The following is a 26,130-nucleotide window of genomic DNA, read 5'->3' as shown; positions in this document are numbered from 1 at the left end:
GATGTCATGTTGCACATGTTGCTGCTTTAAAATGAACGAAAAGTGCAGTTTTTAGGTCTAATTATACAGATATATTGCCCTTAAATGACATGTGGATAATTCAGGTGTACCTTATATAAACTGACCGCTAGGGGGAGCACAACTAAACGAAATGATCTGTAACGCACAAAGCTCGACATTAAAACAAAGTCTAATTGTATTATTCTTTAAAGAAGAGACATTTGACCGCCATTTTGGATATTGCATTTATAGAATTGTGCTTAAACACAAACAGCATTTCTATTAGGTCTGTAAAACAAGCTACAACATTTATTTTTTCCCCCAACCTCCAGTCATTTTATCTCTTAATAAATAACAGTGCTGTAGCGCCTTACACAGCAAATAATGCAATAGATTCATTTATATAAATTATATAATATTCATACATCTGTACAGGACGTGAAAACAAAACAAAATTGCTTAAAATAAAACAATGTCAGTGTAATATACACCAATGAACAACGTCCCAGCTGCATATACTGGAATAAACATGGCTTCACAATTCAACATTCCTGCTCACACGTTATTCAAATCTTCCATCGTTCTGGAGCCAATGCTTTGCTTTCTGTTGAAGGTAAAAGAAAATTGGAATTTAGTCACCTGAATCTTTCTTTACGCTTTGTAGGAGGCATTTTACATAATGAGGTTAATATCAGCAGAACATTTTATCCATGACAAATAACTTTTATCTTTCTGTGTAAAATTGTTGGATTGGCCTTTTAAAAGGCATCCGTTACCGTAGCTCATCCAGGCAGACTTTATTCCTGAGCCGTACATCTTCGCTGATGGGATAAAGCAGCAGGATCATTAATCCTGTGACGATGAAGGCCACTGGGGCAGCACCAATCAGCAACTTTAGGGTGTAGACGACAGGAGCGGGTTGTTTGCAGGCTCCGGTGTCATACCCTGCAAATCTACACACACACACACACACATGCAGGTTACAGAAAATCAACCTCCCTCTGACGCTGCAGCAGCACAAATATGCAAACTCCACTTCTGCCCAGCGAATCCCAAATCATGTCAGAGGCTTGTGCAATTTACAAGCAGGTTAGTCATTGTACTTACTCCAGGCAGAGCGTGGAAACTCCCAAGGAAATGCCAGCAGCAAACTTGGTGAAGAACACATAGAATGAGTAGAAGATGGCTTCGTGGCCTTTTGAGTAGGGGTTGGCCAGCCTGAAGTCGTCCACCACGTCTGGCAGCATCGACCTGAAACGTGCAGGGTTCAAACGTGTCAACGGTTTTAAGCTTGTGAGCACACGTGTGTTTAGAACTGAGCATCACTCATGACATCCTAGAGTTTTCATCTGAAGAGCACCTAAAACCTTCCTTTAATCATCTTACACAACCGGTCAGGACGGTAGCGGCTGCTGATGTGAGGCCGACTTCCAGCGCTCCGATAAAACGGCGAGCTAAAATTACAGCGCTAATAACACGATTAGATGATGAGCAGCAGGCGGTGAGACTGGCCTGGGGCCCACAGACAGAATAAACAATCGGTCCCTTCCAAGCTAAACATGGCCCTGTGGGAGGCCCCTGTAATTTGGGGTTTGAAGAAGGAGAGAAGAGATGAGTGGGGAGCCATGGAAACGATAGAAAACATGTGGGGACTGACAGCTTTACCTCCGATGGTGTATTAGCTCTGTGGGGATGTATATGATTTAGAGTAGACGTTGGTTCATCAAAATGACATTACTTCCACGAGTATTGCGAGGGGCCCCCAGGCGCCAACTCACCACTAACAGCATCCTTGTGCGCTATAGTGGTTTGACTTTGATATGGAATCAAAGGGAGATGGCATGAGCAGCAAATGGCTGCACAGACAAACACACGGCAGACGCTGCAATTAAATATCCACAGTTCTCAGGGTATAAATGTATGGTTTCAAAATTCTGATGGGGAATGTGAAACAGCCATAATGCAGAGAGGGAAATGCCCAAATTGAATTTTAATCCCATAATAAATGTTTCCACATTTAATGCTGCCTTGAGCGATTTTCAAGCTCTCACGTCTGAGGTTTAACTCGAGCTAAGGACAAAATAGAATAAGATAAACAGCATGGTGTTCAAGAAGAATTAAAGTCTGTTGTAAAGTGACGACTTGATGTTCTTACCACGGAAGAAGCAGTGAGGCAGCTACACTCAGTCCAGAGGAGACAGCCACCACGTAGGCCACCACAACACTGGGGATCAGCACCAGCATCATAGTAAATGGCATAATCCACTAAAAACAGGTAAATATTCCATAAGCAGTTCATCAGGATTCAGATTAGGACAATGATGCTTCCCAGTTTAAATCACAAGATGGCCCAAAATTAAAAGCCTTAAAAACGTAAAATTAGCATTAATAAAATCCTTAAAAACTATATGTGGTTTGTATTATTAGGATTGTACTGTCACATTAAAGTGCTTGGATTAGCTTTAATTCTAAATCTAATGCAGTCCCACCTCCTTTGCCTGAATTTAATGATAAATTTAATTATGGATTCGCCACTGCAGCAAAGCACGCTTGAATCAGACAATTATTCCCCAAAAGAAGTGGAACAGCTCCACGAACGTGGTGCCAACAGCAAGTTCACTATTTAGCACCGATGAAAGTCTATTTCATATTCAAAGATTCAGATCACTGATTACCTATTTGCCTGAACATTATAATCACAACGTGACTGTGGTAACAGTGTCAGGGTTGTGGATTTCACTCTTGGGAAAGGCCCTGGCAACACAGCAGGTGCACTTACTGTGATGCCACAAAAAGCTGCTGTCTTCTTCCCAAACCTTTGCAGAAACCACTGCCACAGCGGGATGCTAATCACAGCAGAAACCTGCAGAAACACGTGCAAGCAGACAGGTGAGAAGAGCGGCGACGTCACTGGGTGCAAACGGTTTTAAATAGAATTCATCCAGACAGAAGTTATGGTCCTGGAAAACATTTGAGAACTTTTGATTTATAAAAATAATTTAAAAAAAGCTCCCACTCACCAGGATGGTCAGCACAATATTCTGGAAGTGATCCCTCAGGTCTGCAGCGTAAGTGCAGAAGAGCACGAAGTTACTCTGGACCAGCTGCAGTAATCAGAGACGAAACATGCACACAGTCAGTCGTGCCGTGTCTTGTGTGCTCAGCGCGACGGGGCTGGAGAAGCTGCTGACGTCGGTCCGCATTGATTTCTTCCAACTCCTCGCATGGATGACAAGTGACAGCAGCTCCTCTGAGAGGTGAGGATGAAACACGCATCCTCCCGAGCTGACGCATGAAGCTGTAAAGCATGCGATAGTGGAAGCGGCCTAAACCAAATGTGTCAAAAGCCGTCGCATCAGCCTAAAAGTGACGAGCAGCCAGATCAATTTGCACCGGTATCACCCTCAAGAGAGAGTTCAGGCGTGCTTTGAAGCAGGAGCTTTCAGTAAGTGCTCTTCTCCATTGATCTAATCAACAGCATCAGAATTCAGGCCTGCCCCGTTTACGGTAACGTTGAGAGTCCTGTCTGAGAAGTGCTTCGCGAATACGTTGTGTGTCGGGCAGTGCTTCTTGGTGTGAGCGCTGGCCACAATCTGTTTGCATTTACCTGAATCGCGACAGTTATGAAGAGGAAAGCGGCGGTTAAAGTGAGGTACGGCCCGTGTCTCATCACCAGGATGAAGCCCTTGTAGAAGGGGATCTGCTTCTCCGTCCTCGGGCAGTATGGATCTGAAAGTTACATGTGGAATGAGGAGAGGATTACTGGTATGCAGCATATCGAATAACACGAGGTAGATGGATCTGCTGGAATGGCCTCTGCATTGCAGCAGACGCACACGTACTCCTGGACGTGGGTCTTAATCTGCCAGGACAGAAAGTGTGGCGACGATTCTGCCAATTCTGCCGCAGCCGATTGGCAAATTATGGCTTTTTTATTATGTTGATCAGTGAGACGGAACAAAGCTTATCACAACAGAGCTGCAGTTACACACCACATGGTGGGTTTTGAATACTAAAATGCTGCTGGTAGCAGCACAGATGGTGGGATTCAACCCTTTTCTTTGAGTTCCTCTTGCTCTTGATTCATTAATGTCCTCTAGAATACCAGCATCCAGAGTTTTGTCTGGTAATTATGGGGTCCTTCTCCAGATTTATCTAAATAAACTTGGCAGAGTTTCAACAATTCTTCAAGTCTTTATTCATAAAAGCAATAACTGAATGTTTTGCATAGATCTGCAACACACACACACACACACACACACACAGATTGTGAAATCCTCTCACCTTCCTTCTCTTTGACTCCCAGGAACATCACCACCGTGCAGACGAGAAACACTCCTCCTATAATGCCGGCCGCTATCATGTACACCTCCTTCTGCAGAGAGAGAGAACAGGCATGTAGATCCAGTCTATTCTGAGCCTTTCCTCGATCTTTAATTTATAATCTTCCCTAAGACCTAAAATATTTAAGTGCTTCATTTCAAGGTGCCGCACATCATCCGGAAACTGATTGTCGGCGACGCGGCTCAAATCGGACAGATTCATTCTACCTTTGCAACTTTTGGCGTCGCCTCTGGTCCCAGTTTAAAGCGCAAACTCAGCCGTGTACTCATTTACTCCCCAAATACCAGGACAAACAGAGAGAAACCTCAAGCGAAGCCGCATCCCTAAAATACATCCTCCCCTGTTTCATGTTGCACCGCTACAGGAACTGCTCTGCCTTAAACAACCTCTGTTTGTTTGCTACTTTTCCGTGTGGCTGAGCACAGCGGCCCGTTATTATTTATGCACACAGAACACTCCCTGTTTCCAAAGGAAGGTCCCAGTTTGCCCAGACGGTGTGCCAACCTCGGCAACGGACCGTGGAGCCATTTAGCGGGTGGCTGCGGAGGGTTCGTCGTGATGAGTGGGTTCCCCCCACGAGACCCATCCGCAAAATGTACGAGGAGCGAAGCGGCTGGAATCCAAATAGCTGCGGTGCGAGCAGGATCGGACGGTTTTGGACTCTTTGGTTTGTTTAATCTTTACAAAATGACCCGTGGTGGATTCGCAGCAGCTCAACGTGTATCTACTGTATATCATGTTCCTGCTGAGCTGCAGCCGCTTTGGGGAGCGAGATGTTGAATTTGGGCTGTCATCTGCTGCCCTGGGTGACATATAAATGGGTCTAATCATTTACAGACCGGGAAGACCCCTGAATATGGGGGCCGCAGTGCAGCAGAGGGACGTGTGGGAGGAACCCCCTTTTTGTGGTCATGAGAGGGGAAGCTCAGGATGTGGGGCTCAAATATCAAACAGAGGCTTCTCCTTCCAGTCCTCTGGTAGCAGCCAGGAAGCCATTTTGAATGTCAGACTTTTAGACAGTCGGTAAATAAGGGGCCAATTTTGAACAGGCCTCCCTTATTCAGCAGCCACTGTTTCTTGACCTTGGACCGCTGAAACAACCACCCTGACACATCACAGCTCCGAGGCAGAACGTCGGTGACAACGTTATTTTGGGTGCAGGTCCGCGCCCGACTTTGAACACCCCCCAGACCCCGGCGTTGGCACAGGTGACACTTACAGAATGTGACAGGTAGTCCTGGGAGTGCAGGAGGCTCTTGATGATCTCCGTCCCGCTGCCGTTCCCAAGGTGACCGGCGGAGATGTTGTGTGTCGGGCAGTGCTTCTTGGTGTGAGCGCTGGCCACAATCTGACCCTGGATGGCTGCGCCCACAAGTGTCCCCAGTACCTCCATTGTCATCCCTGATATCAGATAAACACAAACTAGTCAGTTCTGTTACTTTAAGTGTCTTTATTTATTTATTTTTAAATCCTTACGGTAGGCAGTGGCGGAGTCTCTCTCCCGCTGGTCTGTGCTCAGAAACATGGTGAGAGCGGAATAAGGCACATGGAAGCACTGCAGGAAAGCAGAATCGCTCCATTAATATGATTGTTTTTCACGGCCTGCCACGAACACCAGAAACAGAATAATCCAGGACTTAAGTTGCAAATTTGATTGGAGGCTGTTTAGTGATAAACTATAGCCGACGGACAAACAAGATTAATGTAAACATGTTCTAGCTAAATACACCCCGAAACATTGAGCTTCCAACATTGTCACGCTGTGCAACAGATACCCTCGCCTCAGGTATGAGCTCGAACAACTCGCTTCATATGAGATATTATAGATTCAGCCAGGCCCCACTTACACTGGTAATATGGGATCATCATTCACAGAACAGTAGAGGATATAAATGACTCCAGTCATATCAGAATTTATGCTATTGTGGTCGACTGTTATGGCCGTTACACACCAAGTGGGAGCTCATCCATCCTGAAGTTGACTGAAAGTCTCAGTCTGTTCATTTAAGAGACCTGGGCAATACTTTAAAGCAGTGTTAGCATGCCGGCGTGGGCTACAATCTCCGGGCTGCTCTCCTCTAGCGTGACTCTATGTTGGGTCTTGTCACCACATTAAAATGGACTCATAATCAACAGGGAACACCCGAGATATCTTTGGATGCCTTTAATCTCCGTGCTCCTGTGAAAATGCAAACTGCGCACTGTATTTATATCAAAAAAACAATCTCTGCACTTTCCATGCTGGCAAACCTCAGCTTCTTCACCACCTCTCCCAGAGAATAGGCGAGCAAACCGAGGTCTGCTTCACTTTGTAATTTACACAAGAGCCCTGCGGCCAAACGAGCACGCATAGCCACCATCAAAATAAACACGGCCCTGAAATGACTCCTTTTGGCCACTGGTTCTGTGGAGCTTGTTATTTGACTGGCTGCAAACATATTTAGACTCTTGCCTTCCTGAGAGTACACTATTACATCTCCCAATTACCAGATAATGGCTGATCAAACAAACTGGTCAAAGTTAATCCTAATTTGAACAAAAACGGCTTTTTTCTCTCTGCTAACTTCACACATATTTTGACAGACAATGAAAGACGGCTAAATGGGGTAACCAGCATTTACCCAGCAAAAGGCTGCTGGCAGGCCTGGCTGTATACTTATCAAGTATTTAGAATAAAATGCCATTACAGCTGGCCGCAGCGTGGCCGCTGTGGTCTGCGCACTCTGTAGCACATGTTAGATGGCTGATTCCAGAGCGGAGCGAGGCAGAGATGAATGGGCTGGACCACAATAACAAAAGACAACCTAAATAACCCCACTTCCCCTTTGAGGTGAGGCCTCCGAGAGCTCTGGGCTCTAATCTGCTGCACGTCTCACTAATCAAAGTGAAAATCCACCTTCGAGCTGTCGGAGTCTGGCACGAGGCGACCATAATCATCCCCACTTCGGAGTTTCATTTGTAAATGTTTGGTCCATTTCATATGCGTGTTACGCAACCTCTCGTCTGCAGACTGTCAGCGGCATCAATCAGAGCTTTAATCTCCTCTTTCCCACTGGATTTAGCTCTTGTACTACATGTGAACTTGGGCTTAGGTGCCATCGCAGATTTCTGATGCATCAAAGGCTCGTTTGGGACAGAAGTCATACTCACGGTGATGAGCGTTTGATAGAGACAGTAGAATCCTAGATACCAGACGAACCTCCCGGTGATGAAGGGAGGAACAAACCAAAGGTAGAAGTAGGAGACCATGAGGAATGGAGTGCAGCCCACCATCCTGAGGGACACAGGAGGGTGTTGAAGTTTAGTTTTGAGTCTACAAGTCACCAAAAGGTCTCAGAATAGCAATGTGTTATGTAATTTTATGGGAGGGCTAAAATCAGGTCATGTTTCTAAGCTGGAGGGCTCAGTTGAAACTCTGGTAGTAATCAGTGCAGGGTGGAGAGGGCAAACAGGGAGACGCATCGCCACAATATCTGAAACTCACATGATTTAAAGATCTGTACACAGCAGGAGGTACATGAATATGCACACACACACACACACACACACACACGTGCACACACACTCTCCATTCTGCTGTGCTGGGCTTTTCCCAGGACTTGGAGAGCTGTAGTATGTGGGCCATGTATAATTCATAAGTAAACAACTGGCTGGTAATATTGTGGTTAAAGTGAACAGCTGTGCATGCATTATGATGATCCACGCCATCAGAAATATCATCATCAGTGCTCTTTAACATTTAACACCCCTCCTTACACGCGCACATATATATAAATGAAAATGTGTCTGACATGGATTTATATTTACCAAATCTTTCCCTCCTCAGCAGATTAAACATGCACATTTCTGTATTTGTGGAGTCTATTTGTGAAGTCATCTGTTAGCATCTGTTTCAGATCCTGATTTTTCCACAAACAAACAGGATATTTGTGCACCGCAAATGTGAACACAGTGTCAGGGTGCACACATGCATCAATTTGCACATCGTTCAAATAGAGCAACGGAAGAAAACTACTGTTTTGTCTGGAAGGAGACTTCAAATAAGCAAACAGAGTCTGTTTGCCATCTGGTCCGCAGCCTGGAAAAGCTGTGAATACAGCACATCTACAGGTAGGAGGGGGGGTTGTTGGCAGGCGTTTTGACCTCTGGCCTCCTCCCCACCAGCAATCATAAACAGCGAAAGTGAGAAAAAGAGGTAAACAGACAGAGGCCAGAAAGGTCATTTCTAGCATCGTCCAGCCAGGCCACCTCACTCTCCTCCTGATTGTTCGTTCAAACAAAGGCGGCCGACAACGCTGGTGCTGCAGTATTGACCGCCTGGTCACGGGCTGCGATGAAAAGGCCCCGGGGTTGGTGAATGGGCTGTTAGAATGTTCCTGCAAGATGACTGTGTTCAGAGACAGGCAGAAAATGCTCGTGCCCAAACTCAGTCGACGCCGTCCTCGCACAGCGGGCGGGCGGGCGAGGACGCACGCTCGCACCTGTCCCGATGATTTATCGTAGCCTTAATTAAAACGGAGGAGATCTGAGGCCGGGGTTTGCATTTCTCTGATGTGCTCAGAACAGAATGTTAATTACATGATACACAGGGGAAGAGAAGAGGTTTGGTAGGTGAGAGCGTCTAGGCTCTGTTTACTTTTGATTTATCAGTGTTAATTATGCAACGTACTTTCACTGAAATTGCAGTTTGGTGCACTTTCTACAGTGTTTTTATAGTAAAATCAAGCTTTCGTGAAAAGGCTTGAAGGCAGCCACGAGATTAGCTACACTAATGGCATGGTTGTTCATTTTTCTTATTTTATTGATATAGCACACTTGGAATGCAGTATTTTTCTAAATTAATATATCAGTCATTGCTTTAAAATAAAAGAGTTCACTAAAGTTAAACAAGGCAGGATTGGAGTGCAGATTTTGGCCCAAACAGGCCCGTCCTGATGAGCCCAGAGATATAAATCAGCGTGTGGCTGTGAGGCTGACAACCCGGAGGTGAAACACATCCTGCTGGATGGGACTTTCCTAACAGGGTCACAAATTGAGGAAGTATCCTGCAATCTCATCACAGCGAAGAAGGCACACCCAAACACACACACAGTTTTCACATGGACTCATTCTCAGCACACACGCCTTCCAGCGGGTAATCGGCTGGTTTAACACGCTCAGCATCTGCATGTCTGGGGTTGAGTGAGCTGGCTGGCCTCAGTGGAATTTCATTATCCTCCCACTTGTGTTTAATCTATACTTCATAATGCAGTTTGATTCACCATCATGATCCCAAATGTCGCTTTAGTGAGCTCAAGAAGGCTGAGGAAAAAAGAAAATAATCCAATAAAATCATATTAGCTATGAAAATGACAGGCTGTCTTTGAGAGAGCCTGCACAACAAGGACCAAGAGTTACAATAAATGTGGCGTGAGATGTTATGTAAATGTAATAAAGTGTCAGAGGGAGTTACAAAAGAATGCAGACTAACTCCTCCATCTACTGCCACACCAACCCACACACCGGAGGCTTTTTTTGGAGCTGATCCGACGGAGCGACAGGACGTGAGTAATTGAAGCGCAGCGCTTATTTATGCAGTTCAGTCCTCAGGTGGGATGTCTGGGGGATGATGAGTTTCCAAACCAGCTGAAACCGCAGCGCTGATGTTTAGATTTTACATAAACATTAGCATGCCGGCACACTCATAATTATGTCTGGGAGAGTGGGAGCAAATCCAAACAACTTTCATAATTAGGCTACAAACTGCCGCCCGGCAACCAGGTAACATGGATATTGGGAACATATAAAACAATAATAGAAACCTGAAATTGATTTTGTAAAGTGCTCACCAGGGCATGAGTCTCCCAATCTTGGTCCATCTGCTCTTTGTTATGAAGAAACCAACAATTGGGTCGGTGACTGCACCCCAGGCTTTACCGATGAAGAGCACCATGGAGGCCTGGACAGCATTAATCTGCAGGGAGGAACAGCCACACACCGACGTGATTAACAGCACGGCCAAACGTAGCAAATGGACTTTTCTCTGTCCTTGAAGGCTTTACCTGGGCAACATCAAGCAGGTAGATTTGCAGAAAGAAGGCCGTGGCGCTGGCAGCCACCTCCTTCGGGACTCCACCAATGGCAAAGCAGAGTTTGCTGCATAGTGACAGTTTCTGACCCAGCTCGGTCTGTGTGGACGAAGGAGTGAGAGGGGGGGTTACTGGAGTACCGGTGACCCGTACTCACCACTCTAATAACTCTGTAGTGATGGATGGAGTCACGCTTTCAAGGCTTATTTAAAAGAATAGATTTTAGTTGCTCAAACAGTCATTTTTAAACAGGACCTTGGTTGTGACACACACCCTCCTTGTTTTTGTTTTGTAGTTTATGTGTGTATATTCTTGTACATGAACCCATATTCTACAAAGTGAGGGCAATTTAGGGAAATAAGGACATTTTGGCTGATCGTCACAACTTCAAAGGATTGTTTGAGGGTTAAGACATGGTGTTGAAGTTGGGGTTAGAATTGGGTTTCGTTAATGCATTATGTCTATGAAAGTCCTCACAAAGATAGTAGTAAAAGGATGTGTGTGTGTGTGTGTGTAAACCTTTACCACCACGCACTATACTATGACCTTTTTGTGCATACATGTCAAGCCTGTCCTTGACCTCTTGTGTTACCTGTCTTACACACACACACACACACACACACACACACGCTCACTATCCACACCAGTGTCCTGGGCTTGGCCCAAAGCTTCTCCCTTCAAAGCCTCCTGAAGAAAGGAAATCACAAAGAAACCGCAGCTGCAGCCGACACGCTGTCATTATCCGACTCAGGTTTTCTCTTCCTCCATTTTTCTTACCCCCATCAAAACACGGAGGACTTCGAGAGCGACAATTACCAGGAGGGAGGGGTGTAATTATTCAATCGCAAGACAAGCGGGTCAGAGGTAAGTAAAGGCTGCTTGGCGGTTCCGACTTCAGAACTTCTCTCTTCTTCCACTCTCACTGCAATTACAGCTAATTGGAAAGGAAAAAATAAAGTCTTTGGTGTCTGGAGAATGCTGCTTTACTGATGATGTGCTGCAAGGACCCCCCCCCCCCCCCCCCCCCAAAAAAAAAAAAGTCTTATTCTTATCCTCCGAAACTCTCACACTCCAATCTTACATTACGGAGTTCTTATCATCAAAGCGGGTAAACAGGATATCCCTTCAACTTGTGCCTGATGCACCAACAAACACGGAGCGCAGGCACATCAGCCAGGGTCGTGCACGCGGAGGCGCTGGCTCGGAATAAAGGGAGCGTCTGCAAAACTTCAGACAGTCTGAGGGAGAAGGATAGATGAGGCTAATCTCTGAAGTTAATGAATCCTTTACAGAAAGCAATTAAAATTGAGATTGGGGATAGTTAACATTTAAAAAAAAAGATCTCAAGAGGCCAAAGCTGCACTCTGAGCACAACCGTGCACGAGTCAGTCAGTGAATTGATCCATAAAGCAGATTAGATGATTATTTGGCAAAGGATTATTTTACAACCCAGGCAAAAGGGGTCATGTCACGGGGTATTATGGACCTTTAATGCAGATTAGGGATGAGAACTATTGAAGGAAAACCATTGCCATGGTGATAATGGTCTCCCAGTGAATCCTGGTAGTCATGTAACTCAAAGGGTGACTGGATTTGTTAGTTCACCAGTGACCTGAGACCAGTTAGATTGGCAGTTAGTGTTCTCACCCAATTTTGTTTTACATGTATTTCCGGGTAGATCCTGTTATATCACATTTCAGTCACCCAGGCAGATCATGTGAAGCCAAATAATCAGATCAAATTAAAACAACATTCACGGTTCCATCCAGTGACATTGTGAAACTGACCGTGGTCCAAAATCCCTCCACACAAAACAGAAAGCAATAGCAATTGTATGTTCATCTCATCAATGTTTGCAACCTTTCCCCAAATGAAAACACTCTACTGTTGTGCGCTGAGCCCTGTGTCTGCAGGATTATTAGAGTTTACAGTGGGGGAATGCGGCTGATTAAATCCTAAAGAGATAAACGAATAAAGAGATCAAAACCAGATCCATCTTTTCCCGTCCAATCACATCCAGCAGCTCGCTGCCAATCTGTTCACAGCAGGGGTCCAAACATTGGGCTTCAAAACGGGACCAAAAACCAGGCGATCGCGTCTTACCTGCTGAGGAGATTTTGGGAAGAGTGGTTCTGTGGGTTTGATGAGCTTCCCCGCGGAGACGTGCGCTCCCCTCTCCCCTTTGGTCATGGCTGAGAGGCTGTGCGTGAGGCGACAGCCGAACCTCTGTGGCTGTGTGTGCGAGACGGTGCTGAAGTGAGTGTGACTGTGGCTCCTGGTGTGAGCCAGAGCCCGAGGAGTCTGCCACTGGGTGGTGTGGTGTGTGACGGGGTGAAACTGGATGTGGCTCTGGCTCCGCGTGTGCGTGAGGGCGCTGGAACCTGTGGTCGGGAGCTCCTCCTGCTCCCGTCGGACAGCTCTGTCATTTTTTGCCGCCATTCACGTGCTGCTGGTGCCCTGGAATGAAGCCAGGATGGGGGAAAAAACGCAAAGTCAGGCAGGTGGAGGCGCACGCACGCACAGACGCGCGCGCGCGCGAGGCACATAGTCATCATGGACAAAAGAGTTTAAAAAAATTTTTTTTTTATAAATGCACGCACAAAACACGCCTGTAAAACATCACTCAAGACTGTACATCTGGAACACTGCAGGACTGTGACAGTAGGATCATGTCCCGCGCAGGACATCTCACTCCGTGCATCCGGATCAAGAGCCCAGCACACCTGCTAACCAAATCAGACACAGTTCTTACCTTCTGTTGACGGGGCCGTCAGCTCCTCTGGGAAGTCGGGTAGTTTGTGAGCCAAGCAGGATGAGAAGGAGACTGCGGAGGATGGAGACGCTCTGCTCTGCTCAGCGCATCTCCGCTCGCCCTTGTTTTCAGCCGGGAGTGACGGAAGCGCGCCCCGCAGCGGCCGCAGGTTGGTATTACATGCTCGCATGTGTGCCGTGACCTGTGTGCGTGTGCACATCTGTCAGGAGATTATGGCAGACACTGGTACGGTGAAAAGCACTGCTTTATAATCGCATGTGGAAAATACTTGTATATATTCTGAATATTCTTATCATAATTTAAGCTAGATAGAGAATGCAGGATTTTTCAAGATATGAAATACATTTTTTATAACTAGAGGTATAATTTTTAAAAATACAAGGTCACACTGAGTCGGGAAAGCCATTAGACTAGTCCCCAGTTAGGCATTTTCCATTATTAATCAAGGCGTACATAATTGAACTATTAGTAATCCATAACTCTGCTTGGAAACTTAAGTCCCTATTTCAGAGGTAATGATGTGATGTGACTTGAATGTTTAAAATGAGGTTTAAGTAATTGAGGATCACTCATCTGATTCCATGGCAGTCAACTGGAAATGTGTGTGGGCAAATTCCAGAAGGAGGCACATAACTCACCTTAAATCGGATGAAAATATGCTTTGGCGGCATTCGAAATAAAGCGCAATGGCAGCGTATTTGTAATTATGTCTTCAAAGGACACTAAACCACATGGTTTATCTCATATCACATAAAGAAATAAAAAAGATAATTGTGAAATGATTTAATGGGAAATTTAACTTCTTATCTCTTTTAAAGAGTGTGTTTTGTTAAAGGGGTAGAGAACAAAAGACCTTGGTTCAAAAAGGAAATGAAAAGATACATTTTGCCTGGAGAGCTCTACACATTTTTGTGTTATTTCCATACGAGATCTTCCCTTTACTCACTCATAAGTATCTTCCTCTCTAGAGGGCATTAAAACATCTCACGGTGACTTTTTAAAATAAAATTCCATGCATGCAAGCATTCTCACATGGAAGAAAGCCATAAAGGTCAGACATCTGACCTATATTATAACTGACATTTCCAATAATGCGTAAACAGGAATGTGGGAAATCAAAGGGTGAATTCTGGCCCACTCAGAAAGGAAATGTGGTAGTTAAAGGGAAAGTAATTCTCTGCATGCTTAGCCTTATTAAATATGTAGCACAAAGGAAATGTGGTCTCTCCTACACCAGACCCCACGTCTCCTCATCTAACAACCAAGCCGCTGACCAGCACATACAGGCCAGGATCTTTAGGTTAAAATGTCTCCTGCCAGGTTTGTGCACATCACCTTGGACTGTCATCCCCTCCTGCTAACCCTGCTCTGCACAGCACCCCCGCCCCCCTTCTTTAAATATTGAAGATGTATAATGTGTTTGACTTCCTCTCAGGGTCAGATAAAAACACTGGAGATGAGGATTAAAGCAGCAGCTGCCAGAGAAGCACGCTGATGTCCCTACACATGCCGGGAAACATGAGCGACACAGACAAAGGGGACAGAGGTGAATCAACTTAGCTCAACCTCATCTTAATATTTTTAGCCACTTCTGTGAATCCACTCCGGTCACACGCAGGGACGTGTCGTCTCACACCATCACATCAGCAGATGAATGACATCATGTGGTGACAATACCCTCGGGAATCAGGAGGGACTGGTGATCAGTCTACGTGTTGCTCTAATCATATATGTCGCATGATGTGACACCGCTCTGGGTGATGACGCAATCACCATACTGACTAAGAGAACAAAGAAAAGCACGCAGAGCTTTGAGAGTTTTATTGACCCTTGTGATATGTCTTGACAGGATGTAGTCAAATCAATAATACATACTGTAGGAGTTGAACCCCTCCCATTTAAAAGAAAAAGGCAAATCAGCATAAAAAGCAGCAACTTAGTGTTAACTCTAACATAAATAGCAAAACATTGTGTATTCCCTTTTTAAGTCAAATTGATGCACAACTGACCCAACCCTCAAAAACTGCCTGAGCAGTGCAGACAAAATGTTGGGAAGACAATAAGAGATTTTAGTGTGGTGGTGGTGCTGGTGGTGAGAGTGTGTTTGTGAGAGCAGAGAAGGAAGGAGGGCGACATGACAGACGGACACACGTGGCTGCCCAGAACAACCAGTTGCTTCGACTGTCCTTTTCTCTTAAGTTTAGGGGGGTGTTGGTGAGAAATGTTGACAGAAACTGTCCCTCTAGGGAAGAGAGCAAAATAAGCATCAACAATAGCACCTCAGGAGCACCGGCAATGGTGCCAATTGCGAAAATCTCTTACATTTCATCGAGTTAATCCCTGAAAGAGATTACAACACCGTACAGAGTGAACCATCATTAAATGCAGCACAAACAGCAGGGTAAAGAAATGAGAAACCAAAAGGGCATCAAAATTGCAGTCAGGATGGACGTGTTGGTTAAAGTTGGGAGCAGCAGAGCCGTCCCCAGTCAGGAGTGTCCAAACGGAGCCTCTGTGTTCAGGGGCCTCTGGACAATAACAGCGTTGGCCAAATCTGCTTCTTCTAAACTTAAATCTTTGTCGCTGAGCTCTCGGAAAGGCAGCGATGTTGTGAGGATGAACGGCGGGCAGCTTCTCTGGGAACGTGCAACAAAATCTTGAACGTCAATGATCCTATTTAAAAAAGAAAAAAAAACATTTGGGGATTAAATTAATAACTAGAAACAGACAAAATGTTAGAATTGATGTCAGGGGCTTTTCAGTGGCAACAGATTACAAAGAAACTACTCCTACTCCTCTCCTTTGTGAAACAATTTCTCTTTGAGCCACTATACATGTAATCTATTATTAATCACGGCCCATCATATATGTGAGGTCCTATGGCAGCCCAGCTGACGTTTAGAGGGGCGGCATATCTTAAGCTACAAACTCCGTTATATAAATGCTGCATCCAAGTTATGCAATTCCACACTGGGGATTTTATAGATCCAGTCCGCGGCAACATCTCAGATTATGCCTTTGCACTGTGGAAGAGGATATAACATGCACAAGCCCCTCAACTTTGAGACTGGAGCAAAGCATTATGTAATCCTTAAACAGCCCCCTCCACCAACCATTAGGCTGGCAGAAGCAAAAATCTTTTTTTCATCTCTTCAACAACATTTTACTCTGCAATGCATGGGATTATGGGATTTAAATAGACAGGAGAATGTAGTCTATGCATCTGAGATGTAGAGAAATGTGTTTCTGGTCCTGATTCTGTCATACCTACCGATGCGATAGGTTAAACCTTTGCACCAATCTCCGGCCATCAGCCAACCAGATCTGCAGGGAGGTAACAGGAAGGGCGTGGTCTAATGTTACCATGGGAATAGGAGGAGATTCTCCATCCTCATGCACAGATGGTGACCTGGCAACAACTCTGGGTGCAACACTAACAATGGACAGGAATACAAAACATGAAGAAATCATTAGGACTGTCTTTTTTTGGCACTTTTTTTCTTCATCTCAAATTTCATTCAGTCTGAACTCTGCATTATTTAATGCATGCATCTTGATATTTCTAACATTCTAAAATAATAAACTCGTGACCATTTGCAATGCTGTTTTAATATCTGATTTAGGGTGACACCTAGTGGTTAAATGTGGTATCGCTCTGAAACCTGACACTTGAAAACACTTTTCTACTGAGATAATAATCTCTCACCTGCCAAGCCGATATCCACGGCCACTGAAGGGGTGAAAGACCTTTTTCTTTGGCAAATAATTTTCCTCTGTTAGATCCTCCACACTGATCTCCAGCTCCTCTTTCTCCGCTCTGCTCTCCCATTCTCCCGGAAGCTCCCTGAGACAAACGAGCCCAGGTTTGGCATCAGGTCACAGCAGGCAATGTGACAGCTGGCTACCAACAAACATTGTTATGATGGCAAGAGGTTTGGGAGAAAAGGCTCTTTATTTAAGACCAGCTTGAAAGAAAGACAAACATCATGTTGGGATTCTGACCAAGTGAAGTCCAAATACGGGGCATCTCCAAGGAATTAAATACTATACATCTGTCTGTGGCCTTATGGTAAAGATAAAATCAGGTCATAACTATTTAAGACTAACAAATGTGTTTTTGACCAAATAATAGTTACAAAATAAGACTCTAGAATTACTAAACACTGAACCAGTAGAGCAATGAAAACCAATGACACAATAAAACATTTCTAGTCTCTAAATTTGGCACATTATCTTTAGACAAGAGCTTTCCAACACATTTTTGAATCAATTCCAAGCCCTTGTCATCATGTTTTGATATATTTTCACTCACCCTCTTTTGATGGCATCCAGGAAGTCTTGATTCTCTGGAACAGAGTAGCTACGAAACTCCTCATCGTTTACTGTGAACCCATCCTTCCACAGCCTCACCACCATCTCGACCTACGCTTAAGTCAACAAATATATCAAGGCAGGACACGAGGGCATACAAAAGTTAACAAATTATTCATAGAGGGTACAAAGCGGTTCTGATGGTTATGTATGTATAAATAACGCACTATTAAACGGGAAATGTGATATTGCAAGTTATTCCAAATTTCAATGTAATCTCTTCGGGCACAATATACTTGTTGCTATACTGTATAAATGTGTCCCTCAGTGCCTCACTTGTTCTTCACCTAACTGCTGCCAAATCACAATCATTAAAAATCAAAGTTTTGAAAAGTAACTCAGTCTGTTGGGGACTGGGCTGAGAAGCAGAGGGTTCTTGGTTTGAGACCCAGTGGAGACCAAACATGGAAGGTTCACAGAATCTGAAAAAAAACATTAACAAGTTATTGTCGAATTGTCTCTGACCTTTGCCCCCGAGGCTTCATAGCAGATCTTCTCCACCTCATCAAGGAGATCCTCCACAGAGAAACTACGGCTCATTGGGGCTTCCTCTTCATTTTCTGTGCTAGCAGACATTTAAGAAAGGAAACCGTCATGGAAGGCCTTCACATGAACACACTAACTCACAGCGAGATCAACTTGCCATCACTCACCAGTTTTCAGCTTCCTCCCCACTCACAGTTTCACCTTCTTTCATGACGTTTTGCAGTATCCATCTATGAACACAAACAAGGCCCATCACCTTCACAGCCCATTTGAGATCTCTTTGCACTGTCGCCTTTTTCATCATAATTGTTGACCCTTTTGGACAACAACACTATTCATCCGCTGACGCCAACTAAAAATTATATAAGATGGTGTCAGACAGCAACAAATCAAACAAGATAGTGCTATGGAGAATAAAACGCCGCTTGGCATCATGATATGCATGCCTTTAAAAAACCCTTTTGCATGGCAGTATTAGGATTAAGGCAGACGGTTTATTTACCAGATGAATAATTCCGAGCTGCACACCTCCGACCACGACTTTAGCAGCGCGACTCTTTCTGCTGAGCAAACGTTTAGCAGAAAGTGTCGTAAATCGCATCATTTTGCCGCAGTTGTGCTGCCGAGGCTCAGCGCTGCCGTAAATCAACAGGAGGCTGTTTCTTTTACTCAAATCGACAAGTGTTGGCCTTTTAATTTTTTTCTTTCTGAAATAGGTTTTAACTCGACTTATATAAACTCTTTATCACTGTTATTGGTGACCTCAAGAAGAATAGAATAGAATCGAATAGAATAAACTTTATTAGCCCGAAGAAAATTGTTGGGCAGAGTTGCAATTGTCAAGAAACAAAAGCTTCAAATGATGTCAACATTCGCTGTAAACTGATAATTAAAACTTTTGAAAAACTTAGTCCAACAGATCGGACGCAGGGAGACAGAGGGGATACAGAATAAAACAATTATAAAAGCAACATTGTTGCAGTTTATACGCGAATGTATGGTTTTATAGTCAAATGTCAATATTCAGCTGTACATTACAGCCAACATCGCGCACCATTCACTTGTAGTGAATTTAGTATTATTAGTGTTGTGTGTTTACTAAGTAAAATAGAGAGAAGAAGAGAGAGAGAGAGAAAGAAAGAGAGAGGGAGAGAGAGAAAGAGAGAGAGGAAGCAAGCAAGCTAGAGAGATGGCGCCTCGGTGCTGCGCTCACTGAGGCAGTGTTTGGAGCCAGCTAGGGAGATTCAGTAAGGGAGAACAAAAGGAAAAATAACATGGTGAACACAAGGAACAGCTCAAGACCGGGAAGCGGTGCCTTCATCTCTTCGAGGACGAGGTCGTCGTCGAAAATTTCGGACGAACACGTAAGCCGGTTTCCTTTCTTTTCCCAACCGGCGAGCTAGCTGATTCTGCTACTTGGCTAAATAGCTGTAGCCGTGGCCTCAAGGTGCTCCACACAATCTATCATTCCCTGCAAAGTGTGGCCACAGTGGGGCTTGACACCCATCCAGTGACACAAATGCATAACAGAGGATTTACATGCACCACCCCATTAAACAGTTTTTCGCATTAAACTTGTTGTTGAGCTGTCCATTTACAAGCTAGCGTTGTCAACTCCAGGCTAGCCCCAACTTGAGTTCCCTTTGTGTTTGGCTATTTCCCCGTCTGGTTGTTTCACTGTTGTACAGCGCACATGGGCGTTCTAAATGAAGACAACTGTCAGAACCACAGGAGGGATTCGTCGAGGCCTTTGCCTTGTTTCTTCGAAAGCACTGACGCGCATTGTTTTGACAGATAAAGAGAGAAAACTGTGAGTTAACGCAGGTTGTAGCTAGCCCGGCAGCCATCTCTCATAGTGGGGGAAGGGTTCAAAACAGTTGGCTGGCTCTTGTCCCGTATTAGAAACTCTGAACTTGGTGAACCTTCGGGGGTAACTGCCCTAAAGACCTACATTACACGGTTTCACAACAGATGCGCTCAACTCGGCATTATTCGTTTATGTGTCGAGGTCCACTTTTTATTTCTTGTAATATCATCGAGTTAATGCTCTAAGTTTGCTCCCTGGGTGACTGACAGTCCCCGAATGTAAACACTTCCATATCTGTCTTTGACAAAAGTCGTCAGAAACATTGAGAACAAAAGAATATCCTCACAGATGTGAAACTTGGATAGTCGTGTAGGTCCAACTCCAACCTGCTTTGTTAAGTGACCATCTAAAGTTACAAACTGACAATATATTAACAAGTAGCCAATATTGACATTCCAGCCTGTCTGTGTTTGCTCATAATGTCACCAGGACTTTAATGTCATGCAATTTAGATTCACATACCGTAAGCTACAAATCTATCCCATTATTTATTTCTCGATGTAGCTATTTATCAGCTGAAGTGTTTTTAGAAAATGTGTCGAGAATCTGTCTGTATTTCCTTTGGCAATAATGTCTGTCCTGACACGCTTCCCTTCCTGTCTGTAATTGGTGTAATGTTTATTTGTGGACCAGAAGGAACCCAGTAGCGATGCAAGTACTCCCAGCAGCCCGCGGCTGGCTCCTCCTTCCAAGCGTACACGCAGAGAGATCGCCTCCGAGCCCAGCTCCAGCGATACCTCGCCGTCCCCTCAAGCTAAGGGCCAGAGAGTCAGCTGGGGCATTCCATCTTACCGTACCAGGTCAGCTATTGACAAATGGTTGTTTTCTATTTATGATTGCATGTTTGTGTCTTGCACATGTTCCCTCATAAGTGCATCTTAGGGTGTTTGAGTCAGGTTCCTGTTCATTTCTGCTAGCTTAGGGGACTGCTTTAATGATCCCACACGCTGCAATCCAAAATGCAGATAATGCATTAATATAACCCACCTAAAGATTCATTACTGAGCTTGCAGCAGTATTCTCCTTCAGAAAATGCAGTTGTTTTATTTTCTAGTATTACAGTAAACGGTAGCATTTTGTGAACACCACTGCTTTAATGTCAGCCTGGTCCAACCGTAATTATTATTGTCATGTGTTCTCTCTAAAAGCATAACTTGTGAGTCATTTTTGTTTTGGCCCTTCATACATGCATGTACATACAGTAACGTGGCTACTCTACTTCTAGGTTGTCTTCTCGTATAATGCAGAACGGACATGGTAAAGTCATTTGTTAATATTTGCACTTTTTGAAATCTGTACACCACCATTTTGTAAAGAAACCATTTGCCTTTATGTCATATTCTTAATTCCTATACCTGCAGGCCATATGAACCTCCGGAATGAGGAGAGTAAAGCAGGAGATCACTCCTGCATGAATGGTCATGTGGAGCTGAAGAGGAGCTGTCGGGTGAGGAAGAGCCAGTTTGCACAGCTTGATCAGAGCCTGCTGTTTGACCAACTGGTCAACAGGTAACCTCTAATCCTGTTCCATTGATGAATAAGTGAATGCCCTGACCTTACCAGTCCACCGTGGGTCTTGTGTTGCCAGCACTGCTGAGGCTGTTCTGCAGGAAATGGACAACATCAGCAGCATCAGACAGAACCGCGAACTGGAGCGGCTTCGCATGTGGAATGGAGATACTGAGGAAGTGAGTGCCAATCTGTTCTGTTAGATTAGCATAATGGACAAATATGCAGCGCCACTATCTGAGAATACGTTGATTAAAGGATTAATGTGGTTCATTTCTCCCCCCCCCCAGGAAAACATGGACATGTATTCCAAAGTGAAACGCAGGAAGTCTCTACGCAGGAACACATACAGCATGCAGGCACACCATAAATCCATCAGCAAATCGGACCAGGAGGAGGAAGAAGAGGAGGAAGGCACAGAAGGTCAGATTCACATTACTGTTCTTCGCAGAGTAGGATTATGCAGAAAGAGGCAGCAGCATCATCGGCTGCCTCAACATAAAAGTCTGGAGTCAGTTGCCTCAAGGGTTTAGGGTTAATCCTTTTAACAGCTTAAATTTGTAGTATTCTTATCTCACGTGTGATAACTGCACTTGTCATGCTCAGATTCCCATGGTGAGGAGGAAGAGGAGGAGGAAGATCCCGAGGATGACGAAGACGATGAAGATGACGAAGGCGATGAAGCAGAAGAGGCGGGAGAGGAAAATGACCGACCGTACAACCTGAGGCAGCGGAAGACTGTGCAGAGATATGAAGCACCTCCAATTGGTATTTGCTAATTAGGTTTAATTTCACATTTCTCTATGTGCACTTTACAGACGCTTCGTTACAGAAGTGTTCAATTGTGTGATCATTTTCTTTGGTCTGCTTCTTCAGAGCCTGTGAACAGAAAGCAGAACAACCCCTCAGTTTTTGACACCCACAGGTCCCCAGCAAGAAGAAGCCATATACGGTTGGTGGGAATCTTTTGGAAAAGTACTGTCCAATCTGATGTGAATGGTCTGAATGTAATATTATTATTACACTTCAGAGTGAAGAAACATGCCATTCACAGCAGTGACACCACCTCATCGTCTGATGAGGAGCGATTTGAGCGGAGAAAAAGCAAGAGCATGACCCGGGCAAGGAATAGGTAATGGTGCATCTGTCTTGTGTGTTCATCTCTTTTCTTTTGAAACTTTAAAAAAAAAAAAATTCCCAGAAGTGTCATACATCTTAACAGCCAGTAGATGGTAGTAAGATTCCAAAATTATACATCATAGACAATTATTGCAAGGCCTTATGATCATGGGTGGGCCACATATTTGGTTTATTGCCTTTATTTTAATAATTTATTTGATTATTTTACGAGCACAAACGTGCTTGAAAGTTCATTTGTAGTCGCCATCATCCATATCACCCAAATGTTTCATGGCCATTTTTACCTCAGTCAGGTGCTCGAGATTATTATCCCTCTACTTTTGGGTGTAAAGAGCTTTCTTGGGACAGCCGCACTGATATGCAATCATGGTTGTAGACAGTATAACGCAATCATTTTCCATCGTATTTCGTGATGCACACGGTTTTGCACATTCACAAGAGCGACACTATTGGAACAGACCCTTTGTTTCTGTCATTGGGAACAACTGTGAAACTATTCCAATTACTTGCCAAAGTGGCTGCTGTGAAAATGGCCAATCGTAACACCTCCCATTGCACAGCCAATGCAAATTTAGTCGATTTCTTGCTCTTTGGTCAGCCACAACTTCCGTCGCCTTGACCCGAACTCAGACTTTGGAAAGCTTTTTTTAAAGCAGCGTTTTTTCTGGCAGGCAATCGCTCCAGAGCACAATACTGCCACTTCCATACTTGCAATGTGTTTATTGTTCAAACATTTGAGTAGTGACACCATAGAACATTTTGTTTCAGCTCTGACCTCACGACCTTCCTCTCGTCTGGAGTGAGCTTTTTCTGTAATCATGTGATCAACAGGAAACTTTGGTTGAGCTTTAAAGTGCTACATCATCGTGGTTAATGGTCAGGTGGATACCGATGCCTGACATTCATCAGCTTTAGGTTCATTGCAATCTTCCTTTTTGTTTTGACAGTCATGAGAATCTTTTCTTTCTTTACAACAGTTTTTCTCTGTATATTGAGGGTATAAATACTATCACATTTCTAAATGTTTTCAGATGAAATCTATCATCAGATAGTAGTTCACAGAAACCTGAAGGTTGTTGTTTGAGAACTTTCACACATTCCCATTTTGTACCTTAATGATAATACTCCTGTTTTCCCCCAGATGTTTACCCATGAACTTAACAGCAGAAGATCTGGCCAGTGGGGTGCTGCGGGATCGGGGGAAAGTGGGTGCCAGCTTGGCAGACGTGGATCCCATGAACCTTGATACCTCTGTTAGTATCTGAATCTTTAATTATTCCTTTCTGGAGCTCTCTACTTATGCCTGACAGCTAACTTTTTACTTACACAGACATCTGTCAAAGGTTTAAGTTTGAATTCTAATCATATGTGTTTTCTCTCAGGTGAGATTTGACAGTGTGGGTGGACTCAGCAATCACATTCATGCGCTCAAGGAAATGGTTGTGTTCCCGCTGCTTTACCCTGAGATCTTTGAGAGGTTCAAGATTCAACCCCCCAGGTGAGATAATGGGGCATCTCTTAGCTTTTCATTTAAACTTTGGCATTTTGTTGTGAGTTTTTTGTGCAGGGATTCTTTTCCCCATTTCATTTAATGTTTCACTTTACCTTTATCAATTTTCTTCTGTATTTTAGAGGATGTTTATTCTATGGACCCCCAGGGACAGGAAAGACTCTTGTGGCACGGGCGCTTGCAAATGAGTGTAGTCACGGTGACAGGAAAGTTTCATTCTTCATGAGAAAAGGAGCAGATTGCCTCAGCAAGTGGGTTGGAGAATCAGAACGGCAGCTACGTTTACTCTTTGACCAGGTGAGATACTGATTTAACTGTCCAGACAGGTTTCCAGACTTATCATTGCTGCTGTCATCACTTGACCTCCAGTACTTTGATTTGTCACCAGCTTTCATGTTTAACTGCCCCCCCTTGAACATCATCCTCACATCTGTATTTCTGTTTATCAGGCTTACTTGATGAGGCCATCTATTATTTTCTTTGATGAAATTGATGGATTGGCTCCAGTTCGCTCAAGTAGACAGGACCAGATACACAGGTAAGGATCTTGTGTTTGTGATGCACTTGTACTTCTAACATGGCCCATGATGCAGTCAGATTCCATTCGGAAACAATGTATATTTTCTTTTTATCTTTATTCAAATCTTATTGCATAATTTCTAAGAGTTGCAGAACCATCTTCTTTATGAGACAGAAAGCAGATTGACAATGCATATTTTGCCACTGTGACTTTTTAGATCGCCCATTTTTTAGGGAACTAGCATCACATTAAAAATCAGCTTTTGGAATTGAAAAGAAAGAAAATGTCAGATTATGGGCCTTCGTGATTTGTGCGTGGTGTTAAGCATGACACTGAGGACCCTTAATAACAGCTTCCTCCTACCTAGATTGTGACAATCTATTGTTAAAGCAAACAACTGCAGTTTTTTTACAGAAGCTCTAACCATTTAGCGGCACAGAGTGCAAGAAAACATGTCAGGAGAAGTTATTTTCAAGTAATCTTTTGGCCCAGACTATTTATTTTATTCAATATCCAGTGATTGGTTGAACAGCTCTGTTTTTCTGTCACAAAAACATTTTTTGGTCAAAACTGTATGGGCTCAAAACCAAATGTGCTCTCAAAAACCCCATATATGTTTATGTTTGTGTTTCAATTTCTGTATTTAATGACAGTGCATATTGTTTTTCCTCTATCTTCCATCCCCTTAGCTCAATTGTGTCCACTCTTCTGGCCTTGATGGACGGTTTGGACAGTCGTGGGGAGATAGTTGTCATCGGTGCTACAAACAGACTTGATTCTATCGACCCAGCACTCAGGAGGCCTGGACGTTTTGACCGGGAGTTTCTGTTCAACCTGCCTGACAAAAAGGTGACATTGAGAGAAACATACATACAGCTCATATTTTATGGTAAAACATATTATCACGGATTCAGTTCTGAGCCGGTCCTTGGTTTGTGGACATCCTATAGTGTTATCGTTTGGCTGATAAGATGTGATCATGTCTCTTTGAAAGATACAGTCTATAGTAGTGTAGGAGACATACTTGGCAGGCAATCAGATGATTTTAAGTATTAAAGCTCAATCTGTTCAAATTTTGACCAAAAATATATTATATGATGAAAGCTGTTGCCCTTGAGTCTTGAAGACATTGCAATGGACCGAATGATGCGTTGTGCAGGTGGAACTTCCTAAAACAGTGACTGTGGTCATTTGCTTCAATGGTTGCTTTATTTTATTTAAAATAATTTTTGATTTGAATTTTTTTTGGTAGTAGAGTCTTTATCTTTTATTTTCAATTTAATTTTTCCCACATTTATTGAGAAAAATAACTATTTTACCTCTCAATTATGTAATTTTTGTGCTTAATTTACTGTGGATTTGTGTATTAAATCCTTTTGCTCAGGCCAGAAAGCACATCTTTGAAATTCACACCCGGGATTGGAATCCCAAATTGGCTGAGCCATTTGTAGAGGAACTTGCAGAAAAATGTGTCGGTAAGGTTCTGAAAAATTCTCCAAATTGTGTCAACAAATAATTTTTGTGTAAACATTCTTTTTCACT

The 26,130-nt window shown here is 43.9% G+C and overlaps 3 protein-coding genes across 5 annotated transcripts in view; 1 reads left to right on the top strand and 2 right to left on the bottom strand.

The window, feature by feature from the left end:
* Nucleotides 1-231: 231 nt before the first annotated feature.
* mfsd2b (MFSD2 lysolipid transporter B, sphingolipid) lies at nucleotides 232-13,294 on the bottom strand. Its single transcript, XM_057017137.1, has 15 exons — nucleotides 13,165-13,294; nucleotides 12,516-12,869; nucleotides 10,386-10,511; nucleotides 10,173-10,297; nucleotides 7,495-7,618; nucleotides 5,821-5,899; nucleotides 5,564-5,745; nucleotides 4,285-4,375; nucleotides 3,608-3,729; nucleotides 3,021-3,104; nucleotides 2,780-2,863; nucleotides 2,156-2,265; nucleotides 1,108-1,251; nucleotides 777-953; nucleotides 232-604 (listed from the first exon to the last, which is right to left on the bottom strand). Exons 2-15 carry the CDS (start codon nucleotides 12,849-12,851, stop codon nucleotides 556-558), a joined length of 1,833 nt encoding a protein of 610 aa, XP_056873117.1. The 5' UTR covers nucleotides 12,852-12,869; nucleotides 13,165-13,294; the 3' UTR covers nucleotides 232-555.
* A 1,697-nt stretch (nucleotides 13,295-14,991) lies between these two features.
* Nucleotides 14,992-18,665, bottom strand: ubxn2a (UBX domain protein 2A). 2 transcript variants are annotated; one of them, XM_057017739.1, is made up of 7 exons: nucleotides 18,545-18,665; nucleotides 18,210-18,272; nucleotides 18,022-18,121; nucleotides 17,498-17,607; nucleotides 16,892-17,029; nucleotides 16,457-16,618; nucleotides 14,992-15,858 (listed from the first exon to the last, which is right to left on the bottom strand). In XM_057017739.1, the coding sequence occupies exons 2-7, from the start codon at nucleotides 18,251-18,253 to the stop codon at nucleotides 15,675-15,677; spliced, it is 738 nt and encodes a 245-aa protein (XP_056873719.1). In that variant the 5' UTR covers nucleotides 18,254-18,272; nucleotides 18,545-18,665; the 3' UTR covers nucleotides 14,992-15,674. The 2 variants fall into 2 exon arrangements, with proteins under 2 accessions (XP_056873719.1, XP_056873720.1); XM_057017740.1 differs by having other exon boundaries at nucleotides 18,022-18,116; nucleotides 18,545-18,621.
* A 37-nt stretch (nucleotides 18,666-18,702) lies between these two features.
* Nucleotides 18,703-26,130, top strand: part of atad2b (ATPase family AAA domain containing 2B) — a 37,385-nt gene continuing 29,957 nt past the window's right edge. Inside the window, exons 1-15 of one of the 2 annotated variants that reach the window (XM_057017734.1) lie at nucleotides 18,703-19,406; nucleotides 20,546-20,709; nucleotides 21,135-21,166; nucleotides 21,271-21,418; nucleotides 21,498-21,597; nucleotides 21,709-21,841; nucleotides 22,025-22,186; nucleotides 22,295-22,370; nucleotides 22,449-22,550; nucleotides 23,700-23,811; nucleotides 23,941-24,056; nucleotides 24,191-24,365; nucleotides 24,518-24,606; nucleotides 25,278-25,437; nucleotides 25,973-26,063. In XM_057017734.1, the coding sequence (XP_056873714.1) occupies nucleotides 19,317-19,406; nucleotides 20,546-20,709; nucleotides 21,135-21,166; nucleotides 21,271-21,418; nucleotides 21,498-21,597; nucleotides 21,709-21,841; nucleotides 22,025-22,186; nucleotides 22,295-22,370; nucleotides 22,449-22,550; nucleotides 23,700-23,811; nucleotides 23,941-24,056; nucleotides 24,191-24,365; nucleotides 24,518-24,606; nucleotides 25,278-25,437; nucleotides 25,973-26,063 (1,750 nt within the window). In that variant the 5' untranslated portion in view covers nucleotides 18,703-19,316. Of the gene's footprint in view, nucleotides 19,407-20,542; nucleotides 20,710-21,134; nucleotides 21,167-21,270; nucleotides 21,419-21,497; nucleotides 21,598-21,708; nucleotides 21,842-22,024; nucleotides 22,187-22,294; nucleotides 22,371-22,448; nucleotides 22,551-23,699; nucleotides 23,812-23,940; nucleotides 24,057-24,190; nucleotides 24,366-24,517; nucleotides 24,607-25,277; nucleotides 25,438-25,972; nucleotides 26,064-26,130 lie in introns of both variants that reach the window. The other variant, XM_057017733.1, reaches the window with a different exon arrangement.

The sequence above is a fragment of the Takifugu flavidus genome, chromosome 19 (assembly GCF_003711565.1).
Source record: "Takifugu flavidus isolate HTHZ2018 chromosome 19, ASM371156v2, whole genome shotgun sequence".
Classification (NCBI taxonomy): Eukaryota; Metazoa; Chordata; class Actinopteri; order Tetraodontiformes; family Tetraodontidae; genus Takifugu; species Takifugu flavidus.
This window is presented reverse-complemented; position numbering and strand designations above follow the sequence as displayed.